Source organism: Vanessa atalanta, chromosome 12, assembly GCF_905147765.1.
Source record: "Vanessa atalanta chromosome 12, ilVanAtal1.2, whole genome shotgun sequence".
Classification (NCBI taxonomy): Eukaryota; Metazoa; Arthropoda; class Insecta; order Lepidoptera; family Nymphalidae; genus Vanessa; species Vanessa atalanta.
The window spans coordinates 11,230,901-11,251,202 of NC_061882.1; the positions used below are offsets into that span (position 1 = coordinate 11,230,901).

Below are 20,302 nucleotides of genomic sequence, written 5' to 3' on the forward strand. Positions count from 1 at the left end.
TTCAAATTAAAATAAGATTCGTTTCGATATTTATTATTTGATATAACAACCAGCGAACCAATTTACTACTGCAATATCTAAAAAGGAAATTAGAAATGAGCTTAACATGAAAATATGAAATAAATAGAAATAATAAGGTATTTCATTGATTCATTAATATAACGAATGAGAAGTATTAACGTATTAATGTAGTTATATTCTATTACATAGATCAAAATTTATCCTCGGCTTAAAAGATACAAATTTGGAGAATTTAGTTGCCAAGGTCAAAATTTTATTATTACGATTGTGACTGTTTGTTTTCGTGACACGTCACTTGAATACGTTGTTATTTTTTACAGTATTCATCCGAATGTTCTAGTGTAACTGTATAAGTATTAATTGGAGAAATGGCTTCGATAATAGTTTTTCTACAAATTTATAGTAAAAATAAATTCTAATATGGTAAGTTATAATGACTACACGTTAGAAGATAGACACCATGCTGCCGTGGATCTTTCTGAAGGTATATTTAAAACTTACAATTATGTACTGCATTGTTTTGATGTATTTCCTAAACTTTAGTCAGTGTTAGCTATGTAAGTGTACGAAAATATTTTTTTGAATAAAACATCGTCAAATTTTGCGTAAAATATTAAAAAAATAGATTTATAAACTTGCTCTTCACAACCATATACAAATCAATTGAGAGACTTAGAAGTGATTCAGAAGAAAGAAAGCGAATTTAATTAATTTATTATCTTTTTATATAAGACTAGTCGTTGACCGTGGCTCCGCTCGCGTGTTAGTTTGTCCTTTCTTGGGGTTCAAGCTTCCAATCCAACTTTCATCAAATTCGGTTCCATAGTTTGGCCATAAAAGCGGTACAGACAGACAGAGTTACTTTCACATTTATAATATTAGTATAGACTAATATGGGTTATCCTTCTTAATGCACCTCTAAGTGAGACAGCGCCGCTCAAAATAAAGTGCCGAACTCTGTACCAATTTACCTGTAGAGGTGGTTTTTTTCATCAAATACATCCTAAACTAAACTTGTGTAATATCCTCCAAAAATAAATATTAAACGGTGAAGATACATAAAATAAACTGTTAATAATCTGCTTCTTTTTTTTAAGTTGACCTAGAGGACATGTATGTCGTAATGATTTCGCAGGGCGTCTATTAGGTTTTACCCCGAGAAATATTTATAGTCAGGCAATCATGTACATTATCATACATATTATAAAAATAAATGCTTTAATTTTAAGCGGTCTTGAGAAGTAGCGTTAAAAAATCGATGTGGATACTATTAAGTCTGCTTGCTCTTTTTTATGTAGGAGGTGGTAAGCGAGTAGGAGACTCACTTGATTGAAATTGACTTCCACCACACAGTGACAGAGCTTAATAACATAATAAATTTTAATATTATAAAGCGATTCATTAATTACGCGCGTATTGTGTGATATGATCGGATGTCAGCAGACATCAGTCAATGTACGTTTGGATTTAGAGAAATCCTCTGAAGAGCAGTCTAAAGCCACGAATTTCTTATTTCACACGTCTTTTACGCGCCCCTCTTAATACGCGACCTCATTTCTATGCTGATTCTAACCACTACGACGGTATTGTAATAAAAAAAAACGAAAAATATTTATTTTAGATAATGCCGTCTGTAAGTCTTTTAAATAAATGAAGAACACATCAAAATGCGTTGCATGCTATATTTTCATGAATTCACAGAGTGATTCATTCCCGCGTAAAGCCGGGACGGAAAGCTTATAGATTTATATAAAACGCCGTGGTTTTTCCGTAGTCCTCTTACCTCCATGGAGTGAATACGATATATGATTAATAAATATGACGTGTTTGAAAAACCAACTGTAAATGAAATATGTAGTGAGAGCGAAAAAATTCAATGTCGGATTTCAATGAAAAATATTTATAATACTAAATATTTGACCTAAACTAACTAACAAACAACGACAGTTAAATAACAGTTGGTATAAATCAGAGGAAATATCGTTTTTTTTAACGAAAAATATTTGTTCTATTTCGTTTTCAATCAACGTTAAAATCAACAATATCATAAATTTTTATAACTCCCTGAACACTTTACACATAAAACTATCAAATGACCTAATTAAAAGTATATGGAGCAAATGTTTTGCCCGCCCCATGGGCTTATGCTATACTATAATGATTAATGGCTACGTATGTTAAATGTATAGTTCTGTAAACGGTATAAAGAAGGTATGTCGTAAATAGTAGTTTGACGATTAGCGAGCGCAGTGGCTTTTGGCGAAAATGGTAGCGAAGTCGATCCCTTAGATTGAGTTATAAAGTAAGGGTGGCCATGTGTGAAGAATAAAAAATAAATTTTTATTTACATTATCATATTCCTATCCCAATTTTATTTAGGGTCGCCACAGCATGTCTTCTTCTTCCATACTTCTCTGTCGGACGTCATCTCACAACTAACATTATTTCTAACCATATCGTCTTTCACACAATCCATCCATCGTTTCTTTGGTCGTTCCCTACCTCTATACCCATCCTCATCCATGCTCAAGACCTTGCTCACAATATGGTCCTCATCCCTCCGCATAACATGTCCATACTATGACAGCCGGCTTCCAGATAACATCTCGGTTACCGGTGCCACTTTCAAACTTCTTCTTATGTACTCATTCCTTACTCTATCCATTCGCGTAACACCACACATTCCTCTCAACATTCTCATCTCCGCCATAGGCAGTTGTCTTTCAGTCATCCCGTTTGTAGCTCAACCCTCCGATCCATATAGAACATCAGGTCTGACCATGGTCTTATAGATCTTCCCCTTAAGTTTAAGGGGAATACGGGCTAATAAATTGTTCATATTCTTTAGACTTTAGATTAGAAGCCTTTAAAATTATAAGTGTTTTTCTACTATATTAAGCATGTGTTATATAAACCTTCCTCTTGAACCACTCTATCTATTAAAAAACCCGCATCAAAATCCGTTGCGTAGTTTTGAAGATCTAAGCATATACATGGACACACAGACAGCGGAAAGCGACTATGTTTTATACTATGTAATAACAGAAATAATGTTCTGCGCCGTCTGTCCTTTGTTTTATCATCTGAGCATTGACATAATACATATTAAAACATTATGGTAATAGTTAAGAACTAAGTGACGTAGTCAGGGTCAAGTGACGTCACCGGACAGAGAATTAAAAGTAAGGAGCATCCATCTCGGGTTCTTGATGAATAGCATCATATTTTTTGTATATAACTAAATTTTTGTAATAAGTGTCCGTCAATTCTTATTTTAAGCGTTTTAGTATATGACCATAGTTCATAGTGTTTTGGGCCTAGTATGTACAGCAAAAAATTATGTAATGTTTTACAATCAGAAGGATTAAAAATCCTGTAGAATTAAAATATTATTTAAATTCGGGCAGCACTATGGAATAGGATATTTGTCGAATTTTAAAAATACTATATAAATATCCTTTTACTATTTGGTTGTGAAAGTAAATATTTACTTTTATAAAATTCGTATATTTTGGAAACAACATTTGATTTCGTTCCAGAGTTAAATCCATAGTGGGCCCAGAATAGACATTGCTCTTTTTCATTCCTTTTTTTTAAGTCAAAGGATGGATAATTTTAAATAATTTTTCATGCCTAACACATGACGGTACCCCTAAAATGCGACCGAAACTGCAGGCGACAGCTATTATTTTATATATTCAATGTTTTGTTATTAATTTTGTAAAATTTACGATAAAATAACTCTAGAATTTGTATTATTAATAATAACATATTTCAATAAATACCAGTATTTATAATAATAATTCTTTATGTATCGTTGTTGGTCTCACCTGTTGTGACACGGAACGGATCGGAATATGACAAATAATACATTAATATCACGAACACAGCTCATGGAGCTTAAACAGAGTGGGCGTCTTGTAAACGAAATAATACAATATCTAATTATAGACATTGTCATAAATATATTCCAAACACGCGTTTAAGCCCAAATATGTCATTTCACCTGTAGTAAATCCCACTGCTGTGATGTTCAATTACGAACATGAAAATTCAGTACTGTTTACACGGAATTGAATTTCAGTTAAAATCAAAGGTAATTTATCGGATAGACCTCCTTGGTTTAGAGTGAATATATTTCATGATAAGTAGTATGTGACATGTATTAAATATCTATCATTAAAACTGGAATTAAAATAACTTGATATTAATGTGTTACAGTATTATAGTCAAGTAAAGTAGAAGTATATAGCATGTATAGCCCAACTGATGGGCTAAGTTCGAATTTACGTTTAAGAAGGTTTTGAGCTTATTCAACCACGCTGCTCCAAAGCGGCTTGTAGGAAACGTAGCAGGTTTTAATCGACACATGAAGATTTCCTCACTATGCTTTCGTTCATCGCTGAGCACGAGTTGAATTAAACACATTTACATAATTCTAGACAAATAGATAGTTAATTAATTCTCGGAAATCTGGTAAATGTTAAAGATGAAATGATGAAGAAATGTATAAGTACTTATAAACAGCCAAAAAGCTCTTTAAATAGTTAAGGTTATGTTACAATATTCTATCGTATACAAAGTATAGATTTAAAATTTTCCTTAATTTATTGTAAAAAAGTCACTCGTTCGCTTTAAAAAGAGCAATTAGAGATAAACCACGTAGTGACTTTAGTTTTGTAGTGATCATTTGAGCCTTCAATATTCAGATTTTCAAGTCATTTTATAAGAGGCAGTTCTACGGTTTAAAAATGTTGAACGGTTTTTTAGATTGAAATGTGCTATTTTTATCATACAAAAATCGTCAGACCTCAAGTAAAGAATCAAAATTATTTGCTAAAAGTACACAGAAATTGTATCACATCCGTTTATATCAGAAATTGTATCCATTGTTACCACCGATTTGGAAAGTACATTCTACCGAGATGAACCTTACTCTTTTCCACTATTTAAATTACAGAGTATGTAATTAAAGTCCACTTAAATAGCTCGGCTATATTATGCACGACAGATAATTATTGAGTCATATTTCCTTAGATACAATAGAACATTATTCCAATGCGTTACTTATATTCACTTTAATTTTAGTCCTATAGCAACTTCGTCGTGTTCAAAACGCAAATTTTAAGCGAATCCGTAATTAATATCATACGTCATTCGAGATCTCGACCAATGATATCGTGTTAATTAGACGCAAAATTGTTTATATTGCTTTACTCCTCTTGTAGTTGGAATAGACTACAGATAGATTGTAAAAAAATCGATAAATTGTTGACAGAAAAAATACAAAATAGCTTAATCTAAATTGACCGTTATTACAGTATACGCTAAATATATTTTCCGACAGCTTATTATCTGACTAGATTTTTTGTAACGGCTTTGACAACAATTATTCCGTAATATAGTGAGGGCTGGCAACAATAGTATCGATATTTGGTTGGTTGAACATTTCCTTATTTCGAGGACAAAATACGCTTCTATTGTAATATGGTTATCGTATTAGTTAGATAATGAATCTTATAATTGGCGTGGTTTATTGTCAATCAAATCAATCGGCAATGGGTTAGCAATAATAATGTACATATGTAGTTATCTCTGTGTATTGACATTACATTACATTTTTTACATTACATTAACAGCCTGTAAATTTCCCATTGCTGGGCTAAGGAGGAGGGCCTCCTCTCCCTTTGAGGATAAATTTGGAGCATAATCCACCACACTGCTCCTCCGGGTTGGTAGATACACATGGATAAGAATTTCTTTGAAGTTAGACACATGCAGGTTTCTCACGATGTTTTCCTTCACACCGAGCATGAGATGAATTATAAACACAAATTAAGCACATGAAAATTCATACTATATATACTGTACATATATGTACGTAATAAGGTACATAAGTATTGCCAATTCTGTTTCGATTGTGATGCTGGCTAGAGATAAAAACGTAAGGGTACATCTAAGATAAACTCAATCGGAGTAATTGAATTACACAAAAGTAAAGACAGCCGGTTTATCCGCTCTGTATATTGAAAGAAAAAAAACATTAATAAATCAAGCCGTAGTCAATATCTGAACACATACAAATTAGGATATATTTGTTAATGTACGTCGATAATTTAACGTGGAGGCCTTCGTGACTGTACAGTACAGCTAGGACTATGAGCACTTATCTAAAAAAGAGTTCATTGATAAGATTATTTACATAAACGTTAAAGAGCTCAAATATCCCGGTCCGATACAAAACCACACCTTATTAGGGACGTTATGAGAACACAGGCCATCGCACATTGTTGATTTAGTTTCCATCGAATATTGATTAAGTTTATGTATATCCTCATTTTTTAGATTTTTTAATTTAGATCAATCGCTTAAGAAAAATTGTATATGTATATGAATAGCCGCGGTTGAATCAGAAATATTTGTTTTATGGAGTTATTTAATACTTCATGGTAGGGTTTCGTGCATGTCCTTCTGGGTAGGTTAGGTTAGGTAAGTACTCATCACATATTCTAGTGCCAAACAACAATACTAAGTATTGTTGTGTTTCAATTGGAAGGATGAGTGAGCCAGTATAAATAGAGGCACAATGGACATAACATCTCAGTTCCACCCACCTTGCATTGACGATGTGCTGTAAGAAATTGTGCTTGCATATTGCATAAGAAGTCCTAAACACTTTTTTTAAACTATACAATTATTCAATCAAGTATTTGCAATATTGTCATCGGTAATCTTTGAAATACCCGACGCTCAAGAATTGGCTTATCAATAAGATAGCCGGTTTTATTTGTAACTGTACGAATTACGAATGTACGCGTTATCTATCTGAATATAACAATGACTCATGGCTGAGCTGAAGTAACACATACAAGTTTTACTTATCAATGGCTTCATAATTAACTGTTGTGGTTTCACAAACGCAATCCCGGTCACGTCGGCTTCATCGTTTCCATACAACCTGCCACGTTGAAATGCGTCAACGTTAGTTAAACAGTTGAAAATAGGTAAAAATTAGTAGTAGTGAAATCAATTCCTAAAAATATATCATAAATTATATTTACTGGCCTAGTGACTAATATTTGAAAAGTCTTATTTTTTTTTTTAACTTAACGCTCGAGGAGACGTGATCCAGATAGAGCTAGCGACTAGCTTGCATAGTTCTAACTTCCTAATTCCAGGCGGTTGCAGAGCATTAATTGATAGATTAGTCCATTTTTTTTCTCTGACGTAGGATTCAAACACGAGACGTAAAATATTCACGTCCTTGTCTTACTTTAAGTAATATATATTACTAATACCTACTATTAACAATTCGCATTCAAATTTAAATCTTGTTCTAGTTTAAATGTACCTTGAAACATCAAACAATTAGTATTTAAATTCAATACAATTTCATTAACAAAAGTAAACTCAGGTGTATAAATAAAACCTCGAGGTAGACGTGCAAATTGTATTTCTCGATTGATACAAGTATGCGGTGCAGTTAATTTAATAATTATTACACAGTTACGGGAACTAACGTCCTGTGAATACGTTCTAAGCTTTGGGGTTCTAAGCCTTTGCCTAAGTCTCGCCCCTAAGCTCACAACCCATGATTTTCATTTAAGTTTAACGTGCTGTTTTCACTGGGATAGGTATATCCAATTTGGTATTCAATATATTAATATCTATGCTATTTATACTAATATTATAAATGAAAAAGTAAGTATGTCTGTCTCTCTATCTGTTGGTCTTTCATAGCCAAACCATTGAAGCGAATTTGATGAATTTGGACCAAGTGACCCAACCCTAGTTGGAGTAACTGGTACTGGATAGGTACCACCTCATCACTTATTATCCATCCATCGACCCACTCCATCAAGGTCTGATGTACCATCCAAAGATACACCAAAATCTTTTCGTTGGATATATTTGGTATCACTAAAACTATATAATAAAATTACTAAAAAAACAACAAAATTATAATAAACTTTATTTACATAAGACATATATACATAGTCCATAACCCGTAATAATATTATAAATGTGAAAGAAACTCTGTCTGTCTGTCTGTCGCTCTGTCACTGCCAAACCAATAAACCGAATTTAACGAAATTTGGTATGAAGCAATCTTGAACTCTAAGTAAGGACATACAACTAGGCTACTTTTTTTCCGAATACGTGGTTTCCAGCAGAATGTCTCGACACAAGACGCTGTTTCATCTTTAGTTTCGTTAGTTTCAGAAAATCTCGATAGAGGAAAAAAATGTCTTTCTGTCTTTATCGACATAAAAAAGCTTTTGATACAGTCTCTATCCCTGTCCTTCTACATAAATTAGAAAAAATAGGAATGAGGGGACCACCCCACAAAATATTTAAACCTACTACCTTTCTAATAGAATTCAAAAGAATAAACTAGACCAACTTAACTGTAGTGGCGAGGCTCGTGTATCTTACGGCGTTCCGCAAGGAAGTGTTTTGGGCCCCACTCTCTTTTTAATTTATCTGAACGATCTATGTACTATGACTATTAAAAATGCAAAAATAATTTCTTACGCAGATGACACTGCTATTGTTTTCTCTGGTCATTCGTGGGACGCTGTTAGAAAGAGCACTGAAGAAGGTATGGCTCAAGTGGCAATTTGGCTAAAACTAAATTTTCTAACATTAAATACTCATAAAACTAACTTTATCACTTTCAGTATAAAAAATAGTTCACAACCCAAAACAAATTTTCGTAATTGTAGTTGTAGTTTCGTAAAAATTCATAATTGTAATAAAGTAAGAGGTAAAAACTGCAATTGTCCATTAATAAATAAAGTGAGTCAAATAAAATACTTGGGCATAATGGTCGACCAGAACTTGTCATGGTACCCGCAAATTGAACATGTTGCGGCACGCATTAGGAAGTTCACGTGGATGTTCAAATCACTGAGACATATTGCAACCAATAATACTGTAAACGACTCCTCAAACAATCTTTTAAATCAAATTTATATAGCTTTGGTGCAATCCATAATAACATACTGCTTACCTATTTGGGGAGGTGCACGTAAAACACGTTTCATGGAAATTGAACGAGCGCAAAGAGCATTGATTAAAGTAATGTTCTTTAAAAAACAACGGTTTAGTACTGAAAGACTCTATGAAGAAAGTGGTTTGTTAACTGTACAGAAATTATATATTGTGCATACTGTTCTAAAAACAACACACACACAAGTCTTTAACCTACGATATATCGTTACTCAATAAACGTATAGCATATAATGATATATGTATCCCTGCTACTAAAACAGTCTTCGCTAGTATTCAGTATGATAATAGATCTGCCTATTTATATAATAAAATAAATAAATACGTTGATATATATTCAAAAACATGTAAAGAGTGTAAAATTAAAATAATAAAATGGATAAAATCTTTAAGTTTTCAAGAAACGGAATTTTTTTTTTTAGAATATAGGAACTAGCATTCATATCCTACTCACACCAACATGCACATACAACACACACACACACACACACACACACATCCAAATGCGCACGCGCACGCATGCATACACATACATTTTAATCCCACATTTGCTTCCTTTTTGGTAATTACTTCTCTTATTATTACTTTTTTATATTGTTTCTTTATTATTGTTGTACTTTAAATATCTTGTATACTTGTACCTAATTCGTGATATGGAAGAGCGGAGTTTCCTGGCACAAGCTTTTCATATGCTTAAAAGGAGACTCCAACAACTTTATATTTAAGTACAAACTTGTTAAATAAAACATACTTTTTACTTTTACTTTTTTACTTTTTTACTTTTTTTACGTGGCAACCAATTCCTAAAACGCGAACGAAGCCGCGAGCGACAACTAGTTATTAATAAGTATGATTGGTGGTGTAATTCATATTTTACAATCAAGTCAGATATGTCCTTCCTCAATTTGTATTTTTTAATTTTCGTATTTGCTACGTATATTTTCTTAATTGATTCAATAAGATAAATGACAATCATTTTATTTCTTCTGTGTCGGTACTTCTAGCATATATTAATTATTCGTTCATAAAGATTATTTATCAGGTAATTAATATTATAAAAAATATTTTCATATAACACAGATTGACTCTGTTTAATTGGTAATACAATAAAAAGGTTAGTAAGGGAGCGACATGACCAATAATATGAACGACTCCTACATTATTAAGTTTGTTTTTCTTTGCACAAATGATGCAAAGGTAAAATAACTTAATGCCTAATATATTATTTACCATAATATAACGATACCAAACGAAAACGTAAAAGTATAAATAACAATAATAAGCAAACGAACACACAATATACAAATTTAAATTTAATTATATTAAAATGTTGACCTTGGCAGTTACGATTATTCAAATTTGAATTCTGAGTTAATAATAAAGACCTGAATCACTCTAGAGCGACGATTATCTTTTAAGCTTGAAAACAAACAAAGCCGCTTTTGTTCTAAGTTAATTGTAGATAAAAGATCCTTAAGATAAAAGTCCCTTTGAAATAAAGTTAAAATGTATAAAACTGGTATACGTGCGATTCTATCCTAGTGTGGTGTTCGCTCACTCGAGCTCTCCCAACCTAGCTAGGCCGCAAGCTATATTGAACAGATATGCACGCGTTGCCTTGCGCTGCCGTGGGACTATAAGGTATATTCAATAGGTCAGCTATTCAAAGACCTTTCAATTAGATATTTCGTTAAAGCGCCACAACATTCAATCCACTTATATCCGAGGCAAGCAAGTTTAATCTCTTAGATTTATCTTATCTGATCCGTAGACTCCTTAAGCACGTCCTACATGAACATGTCGACAAACTCACAACGGACAACATCAAATTACTAGGTAACACACAATATACGCAACAACCCCGCCGGCGGGGTCGAGGTTCCTTAATCATCTCGGCTCGTCGACGCCTAGGTGTATAAAGACATTATACATCATTCCTCCCTCCCAACAGGAGAGACCTTAGGACGCGCGTAGTCTCTCTAGTACTCCTAACTGGGTTACCAACATCCGGCAGAGTGCTCTACGAGTTGCCCAGCCACTTGATGACGCTGTAGAGGCCACTATGGCTAACATCAACAGTCTATTCGAAAAAAAAAAACATAAAACGATCAAATAAAGTGTGAGCTGTGAACATTGAAATATTTCAGCGTAAACAGTATGTTAAAATGTAATCAAGTTGTTCCCTCGGGCCGTTACCTCCTCTCGATAGTCTTATTAGATTCTATAATAATTAATTTAATTACATTATTGTAATATTTTCTCAACTATATAATTCATATTCTCATTATCGTGGTTTGTACAGCGTAAGGCACAGCATTATTTGCCCGAGTTGAAAATTGAAATTTGAATTATTAAGGAATTTAGAATTAATTATTATAGTATTCTAATATTGAATTTGTGAAATTCACAAAAAACTGACAAGCGCTGTTTTATTTTTCTAACAACGCAAGAAATATATTTGGTAGAATATTATCATATTAATGATGCTTTTTAATAAAAGCAAATACAGTTAAGCGTATAGTGTATGCTAGGAGTGAGTACTAGAATTCTTGCCATATCGTGGGGTTATAGTCCACCACGCCGGCCTAGTGGTGATTGAATAGGGGAGTTATAGTTAAGCCTAATACTAAATTTCAAGCGGGAAGGCATTCGGGAGCAGCGACTTCAGCTAGTTGTAAAATTACGATTCAAAAAGATTTTGCTTGTCCTCCTCCTGCTCCCGCTTCTTGACCTCCTTCTGCGACATTTTCACAGAAGGAGCGCATTCCAGAGTAGTACGCTACTGGGCGTTCACAGCGTTGATGATCGCTCAGCAACGAGGTGTCTCCCCCTATAGCTACCACAGGGGAAATTCCTAAAAATCTATTGAATAAACTCGAAGTGTCGCGGTCGACCCACTCGTATATAAAAAATACATCTATTCGTCCCTCCACGTTCAATTATTATTTAACTATTTATTATTATTTATTGCCTCAACCTATCTGTTGAAAATAAAATATAAACGGAACGAAATTAAGTATTCATTATTTACGTTAATTTATCGATTGCTAGTAATTATATTATGATTTAATGAATGTGGTTTCGCTGAAACAATAAAATACTTCATGAATTTACACGTAACAGTACAAAAGAAAATACATTTTACATTTTTTATTAAATAATATTTTTGACTACACTTGAAATGCAAGGTTTATACATTGCATTTCGCAAAACAGAACTTAGTTCCATGGTATTGATTGAAAAAAACTTCTGTGAACGATGGGAGCTAAATTTCTGTTAAAGTATTTATTTGCAACCTATATATTTGAACATAATGTTTTTATATTTGCTTGTCTAGTAATATAATATAGTAAATAAACAAGTAAATTAAATAATATAATTTTATCTATAAACATTTCATATATCCAACTTAGTAAATACAAGTACTTAAATCTCACGACAAGCTTTTATATCAAATAAATGGTGTCGTTTGAAAAAAGAAGTTTCTTTTTAGTGAAAGTTATTTTTTTTATTTTTACGTAAATAAAGGCAGTTTCTAAAAAGGTTTTTTACTTTTAATTTATTATTAAAATTACCTTATTACCGTTAAAGTATTGTAATTATATTCCGTTGATAATTAATTATGTTGTTTGTATTAAATGTGATATAGTAGATAGTATATTTTTGTTTCATTCATTTGAAACATTTATTTTAGAAATCTGAAATCCTTACTAACATTATAAATGTGAAAGTTTGTTTTGAAACTTTACAATTACAATAACATAGATTAAACATAAGAATAACACATAATCAATCATTTTTAACAACGGTGTAACAGGATGACAGTGGTACCTACACACTTGCCGAGAGCATACAATGATAATGTTGCTTATTTCCAATGCGAGATGTTTCATGTTACACGTGATGTCCGACTACTTTAAGACACGTTATTAATATTATAATATGTATAATATAAATAACATGAGACATCACTTGTTTGGTGGTAAGCTTCTGTGCTAGCCCGCCTGGGTAGGTACCACCTAAACATGTCATATTCTACAGCCAGATGGCAATACCTAATATAGCTGTGTTTTATTTTGAAGTGTGAATGATCTAGTGTTATTACTGGCATACGGGAAACAACATCTTAGAACCCAAGGTTGGTGGTGCATTGGCGATGCAGGGAATGGTTAATATTTCTTACAGCACCAATGTCTATGGACGCTTTATGTCCATTGTGCCTCTCACTCAAGCTTCAAACCGAAACACAACAATACTACCCAGTATTGTTGTCTGCTGTTTGGCTTTAGAATATCTGATGAGTGGATGGTACCTACCCAGAACCTACTAACAAGTAAAAATAATATCAAAACACTGTGAATGCCAAGATATAGATACTCACGAGATTTTATGTATGAATAAATTTTATGCTGACGTTATCTGACGTTTGACGTCATACACTTACTCGTCTCGTGCAAACTGAGCCTGTACTCATACCGTGATCACGGAGCGCTAACATATTAACATATCAATAATTGAAATATGCATTAACCGTATTATATATAAAAGGGCAGCTAATAAGATTTTCCGTTTCTTGTCGACCGAATTTACATTCTGTAACCGCGTCACATTAAATTCAGTCGTTCGTAAAATAAATAAACATATTCAGGACAATAATTTTATTGACATAACAATGTTTACATTGCATTATTATTATCGTTAACATTTATTTATAAATAAATATTTTCATTATTTTTACTATGACAGTACAAATATCACAAAATATTGATGTCATTATTATTTTACATACAATTTCATAGCACATATAAAATTTTTAATTGTTCATCGTTCGTATAGATCGAGCGTAGCTAGTAGTCGGGATAGGAACATGATGAGTCTGGCACTCCGGTAATCTTAGTATCACTTTTAAATATAATGAAAAATACATCACCCGAAACTCAATCTCTTAAACCTGTGCCAGCCCAGCTACGTCCATGTTACACAGCAGTAGATCTGCTTCTGTAATACTCGTGGAGCACGCGGCATCGCTCATGTCGTGCGCAGTGGAGACGGGCGGGCGGCTGTCAGGCGGGACCACGCGCCTTGTTCACTTCCAAACGTTCAGGAAGCGCTGTCAGTGACGTCTCGGCGAACCGCACACCTAAACGCGGTCTTACTCGTCCATTCTGTTGAATACAATTATATATTTACAAAATAATATTTAAAGCACCAATGTATATTGCCTATTAAAATTACTTTTTGGATTGTTTTGTATAAATACGTTTATAATATTCAAAACAATTAATTCAAAATTAAGCCGAAAAATATAAGCTTATGCTTAGCAGTCGATACGTTCGACGACAGAAGTTCCCAAGGTTGGTGGCGCACTGGTGATATAAGGAATGGTTAATATTTCTTTCAGCGCCATTGTCTATGGGCGGTGGTGACCATTTACCATCATTTGGCTCATTTTGTGCTCGTCCGCCACCTACACCATAAAAATGCTCGCTCTTGTTAACTAACATAATTTCCATATACGAAAATATAAAGATATATGTAACCCCTGACAAATATGATTCAGGTCGTTAAGAACGACCCCCAAGCGACTTTTATTACAAAATATATGATATTTAATGAATCGGTAAGATAAAGAGCTCATTAATTAACGAATGCATGTTTAATAAAATCAGTTAATTAATGACGTTAAACAAAGCGAAGCAAATATTTTACAGCCCCGCAAAAATGCTTTAGTATTCAAATGAGATATAATATTAGAATTATAATAAAATTGTTTTGTAAAAAAAAATTACTTAAAGAATTCGAGATGCGAGATTTGTTTATAAAAATATAATTATTATTGTGGCAACTTGTATCCGTAGTGTATCCGTAGTGTCAAAGTCACTAGAAATACACCAAAATTATATTTAACCCGTTCTCGATCACCGGATACATCTTTAGGAGTTTTTAATGGAAAACTGAAAATGTTCACGTTTTCAGACACACTATACAGTTCAAGAAAGTTAGTTTGTTAAAAATAATTTAATACAGCCACCGTATTCCGAGAATTCATTAGCCTTATTATTAGTTATAGCTATTAAATTAAGTTGTTAAATTGTACTTGGCCCAAAAGTATTTTTTGTAAATTTATTTTGCGAATGTACATTAAATAAATACGACTTCGTTGGGCCAGTGGTTTGAGCACGTGAAGCTTAAGAGGAATGTGTGTGTACGTATATGCGTCTAGCTTTGGCTTATAATCCATTTTAATTAAATTTGAGTTTGTATTAAGTTAATTTGAGTTTATAATTCACTACCTATTACTCGCCTGCTTCGCTGAGTTTGATATTAAAAAAGGCGAAGGATAAATGAAATAAGAACATGCGTATCATCTACGGACGATTCCGCGTAAATTGCTTATAGTGTCATATTGATACGTTCACTAGATTTCACGTGAATTAACATCTTGAGGGAACAAGCATAAGTCATCGTCTGACACATGTGTTTCCACCAACCCACATCGGAGCACGGTGGTTGAATAAACTCAAATATACTTCTCAATATGTATTCCTTTTATGGTTATTTAAGTTTTTTATTTAAAACACATTTTAAGTAGATTTCTGAGATTATTCTAAATGAGTCAATGCGAAGCCTTTTAATATCTATCTTTTAAAAAAAACATAAAAAACAATTACAATAACAAATTATTATTAATTAAAGATCACTATTTAATTTATACTATTTTGGCAAAGCTTGTAATGTATTCAAATGCTCCTCGCATTGAATACATTTCTATATAAGTCAATTGGATATGATGCTTGGATGCATAAGAGCTTAATGCTTAGTTTAGTGTCTTACTAAGCACTATATGCACTTATAATATTTATCTTAGTCTAACGAAGTACTGTTGCTTACCTTAACAGATTTAACGAGACATGCGCCGGCTGTATTATTGTTTCTATGTTTCAAAGAGCTGGTACCTGAGTTAGCTGAAACAAAAATAAGATTATATAACTAACAACGCTATTACGAATACCAATCTACTTGGATCATCGCTAAGAAAGTTTTATAGTACGACGCAACTTAGATGCAGCATCGGCAAAATTCGTAAAACCGATCAAATCTTAATTAAGTGTCATCAAAATCATCAATCTTTATTTATTTCTTATGCGAAAATTTAATGTCATATAACCATACATTCGCCAAATTGACGATGCTACATTTGAATTGTGTCGTACTTTACTTTATATTAAAAACAAGAGATATCTTCATATCTGTCTCGTCAAAAGTCACATCAAATCAAAACAAAATACACTTTATTCAAGTCGGCTCTTACGATCATTTTAGAGCCTTTTTGTATGATTAATTTAAATTTAAAGCTAACACTGGTTCGGAATTTAAATTGTACTAAAAGGAACCGGCAAGAAATTCAGTAGTAATTAAGCAATTTAATTATAAGTTACCTCGCATGAACCTAATACTAAATTCGAACTTTTTTATCATCTGTATAATCCTCTATCGACTATTACACCTTCTAGTTAAAAGTTTTCGTAGCATGCGATTTAAATGAATTAATTGGTAAAGCTAACATTTTTTGTGGAATTTAAGTATAGAGGTAAACATTTTCACTTCTATCGGCAGTCCCTATAACTGCCAATATTTTTATTTTTGATCTCGCTGGAAAAATGCATTACGCGTTTCTCCCACGTGAGGTGGGGTGGTATGTGCTTGTGCCCGGGACGTCTAGTGTGTTCTAGTACACAGGAATAACTAGAAAAACGAACGGTACCCTCTCCGTCTCTTCAGCGGGCGCCACGGGATCGCTTTCGCATGCTACTGTGACCTGACGAAGAGGCAATCACCTTGCCCAAGGAGATTGTCTGACAAACTCCATGTGTCTAATTGCAATGAAGTTCTGCCACGTGTATACACCGAATCGCATTGGAGTAACGTGGTAGAATTAACTCCAAAATTTGTCTTCAATGGAACGTGTTTCTTAATTTAATAGATTAGACATTAATGCTATCGTTTTAATATAATTCATATATTTGGGACGTGTGCTATAATTGTCTCAATAATTAAAAATAACACAATGCCTTCGCCTATAAACATACTTTGGCTACAGATTATGTGAGATAGATTAAATATATTATATTATAAATTAATTTGAAATTTGAAATTTCGAATCCCAATACGGATGAGATCAATTTAAGTTCGTAGCTATTAACTTAGTCCTTCATAATGTCAAGCGCCTAGCATTTACACACAAACAAGGACTCCAAATCCGCTAATCAAGCTATAATACATCTATAATAATATTATAAATGCGAAAGTTACTGTCTGTCTGTACGTTACGATTTCAAACCATTAAACTAAATTTCAAGAACACAGGATACTTTTTTTATACCTAAAACCCGAGGGCTAAACTCTAGACCTAAACTAGTATTATATTAATTTAGTTGATTATTAACATTAACATTAACATAATAATTAGTAATAAGGTAGATAAAATTATAGCCCATAAATACTGAGCAAAAAATACGAACAAACGCAAGAATTATATTTTGTAAGGTTAGGAGCTTACTTGACCACGCTGATCCAATGTACGGGTTAGTACATAATGCGGGATTTCACGTGCAAGTTTTCTATTGAGATTTTTTCTTTAACCACCGAGCACGAGATGAATTATAATTATAAGTTAACCACCTGAATTCAGTGGGGTTTACCACGTTTTTGAACTCAGAATCATCGGTTGAGATTGACGTGTTGTCTGTCATAATAGCTTTAACGTAATCGGTCGAACAATGTCGAAGACTAATAATAATCGAAATATATATATCAACATCTATATTTACATACTAGTGTTCGAAAAAGGTTCGAATGGCGCCTGGCCAGAAATAAGCGAAGACGAACGAGCATTTAAGATGATACTAAGAATTATTGTTTTCGCAAATGATAACCATTGAGCGCTTAAGGACCAATTTCTTTTGGGAGCTCGTTTCGTGGAATTGATGGAAAATATGTTTTTTCATATTTCTAACATGTTTATTTTTACTTTTATTTACATTAATTGATGCCTAACATCTTTCCTAGACCTGAAATCTATTGGAGTGATTCCGTGGAAAGTGACGGATGTGTGTAACAGCAAACAGGGAAGCGCGCGTTATTTGAATTGACCAATGACCGCGTGCTCTATTTGAATTGACCAATGACGGTGCGCGCCATTTGAGTTGACCAAGTGCTAAAGTTGGCCGCCATCAAATGGGACCAAGCCTTTTTCCAAGATGATATAATGTTAATGTTGCATTAATGTGAGATGTCGGATGTTACACATCGTATACGACTACTTTAATAAGCAAGATTTATACGTACGTATATTTTCTGGTGTCTTATTATATAGGTATGCATATACCGTTGCCCAAAAACGTTCTCGGTACCGTATGCAAACGGAAAGTAGGGGTTACTATAATATTTCTTGTATTAACAGTATCTATATCAGCTTTTATGGAATATTTTTGTAAATTATTGTGTATAAACATTATATTGTCATAAATATATTGCGATTACTTTCAGTGAGGTAAACCCTCCAAGGTCAAAACATATGAATAAACTCGGAATGTAATTTCTTCCGAAATATGTAATTCTCTCGAATGTCGAGCTGAGTTGGATTATTATAAATACCATCTGAGACGGTCCAAGTCTTAATTTGTGTTTATAAAAATTCAACCTTCGGTAAGGATCCTCGTGTTCTTCGCACGAGGACATCATGGCAATAGAAATGAATTATGAATACATTTTGAGTATTCATTCCTCTTTAATTAGCTTGATTAATTAATTATACAATTCATTTGTACGGTATTATATTTTGTAAATAAATATTTAATGTCACGGAATAAATTAGTGTGAAAGTTAAACAGAATGCATAAAATAAATAAATAATAAAATATTTAATATTTTACCAATAAATAATTGATGTCATTAAAATTAATCCTAATTACTACCTAAAATTAATGTTACTAAGATTATAATGTTGGTACTCAATTAATGTACCTACACCACCTACACCTCAAGCTAGCACAGCCGCGGATGGAAACTACAATTGTTTGATATTACTAGTTTACACCCTGGCTTCTCCGTTTGAGAGGAGGGGGGGGGGGATTGTTTTTGCAGTGTTAAGAATAAAAGTACTTTATGTTTTGTTCCATATTTCAATCTATTTCCAAATAATAAATGATATCACAAAATATGTGGTCAAGAAAAATAATTATTAAATTTGAATAATTCTGAAAGTTTAAGACGGAAAGAAGGAGCAACCAATCTACTCGACCAAAGTATGCGTCATATTTCGGCCATAGTTTGTGAGTGGCTCTTACATTAAATGTAATGAAATGAAGAATTTCTTTCGCCGGTTTGTTTTTGCAGGTGTTAAGAATAAAAGTACTTTATGTTTTATTCCATATTGCAGTCTATTTCTGTGCCAAATTTCAATCAGATCCGTTCAAACGCTGCGCCGCGATTGAGTAACATACATTAGTCTATTCATCCAACCAACATTTCTCATCTATCACTAATATTATAAAGAAGGAAAATTTGTATATAGTGGTAATCGCCGAATTCAAAAACAAAATTACTCAAATTGATTTATTAAAACTTATTCAGTCTCAAATGTACGTGACTATTGGTCGATGTCAAAACGAAAAGTGACAATTTAAAATACAAATTTTACTTAATTTGAATCGACACAGAATTACCAAAACTTAGTGTCATCAATTTTATTTTTTAATTTCACTGAACACATTTCATCAGTTGAATCACGCCACTGAACATAAACCACTGCCCACGACGCATGTAACATTCGCATATATATAAAGATTTTTACCGGAAAAAGCTAAATTTTTCCTCAATTCTATATATGCTAAATGATATGATTTATTTATACTTATATCATATCATTTTTTTTATTAATAAACTGCAGCCGTGCGAAGTCGGGGCGGATCGTTAGTTTATAATATTAGTAAGATTGATGTCTGAAAGCCTGAATTTCATCAAATATATAATTGGTTTAGTTTATTTTTTCAGGGTGAGCAAGCACTAATTAGTCCTTAGACGGTTATGAGAGTAAGAGAAATTATTTCACTTCTACATATTAATTAAAATAAATGACAAATCTTAGTTAAATTCTAAGCATCAAATTTGTAATTATCATTCAAAGATGTGTACCTTAATTTAAATATATGTTCATACATATATTTATATATATATTATGTAAAGATATGTAAGTACATAACTTTAT

At 32.7% G+C, this 20,302-nt stretch overlaps 1 protein-coding gene across 1 annotated transcript in view; it reads right to left on the reverse strand.

Moving 5' to 3' along the window:
* Positions 1 to 13,827: 13,827 nt before the first annotated feature.
* The window catches only part of LOC125067789 (adipokinetic hormone/corazonin-related peptide receptor variant I-like), a 111,041-nt gene continuing 104,566 nt past the window's right edge, over positions 13,828 to 20,302 (reverse strand). The window contains exons 7-8 of the mRNA XM_047676555.1: positions 15,925 to 15,998; positions 13,828 to 14,198 (exon numbers count right to left, since the gene is read on the reverse strand). Of these exons, the coding sequence (XP_047532511.1) occupies positions 14,097 to 14,198; positions 15,925 to 15,998 (176 nt within the window). The 3' untranslated portion in view covers positions 13,828 to 14,096. The remainder of the gene's footprint in view (positions 14,199 to 15,924; positions 15,999 to 20,302) is intronic.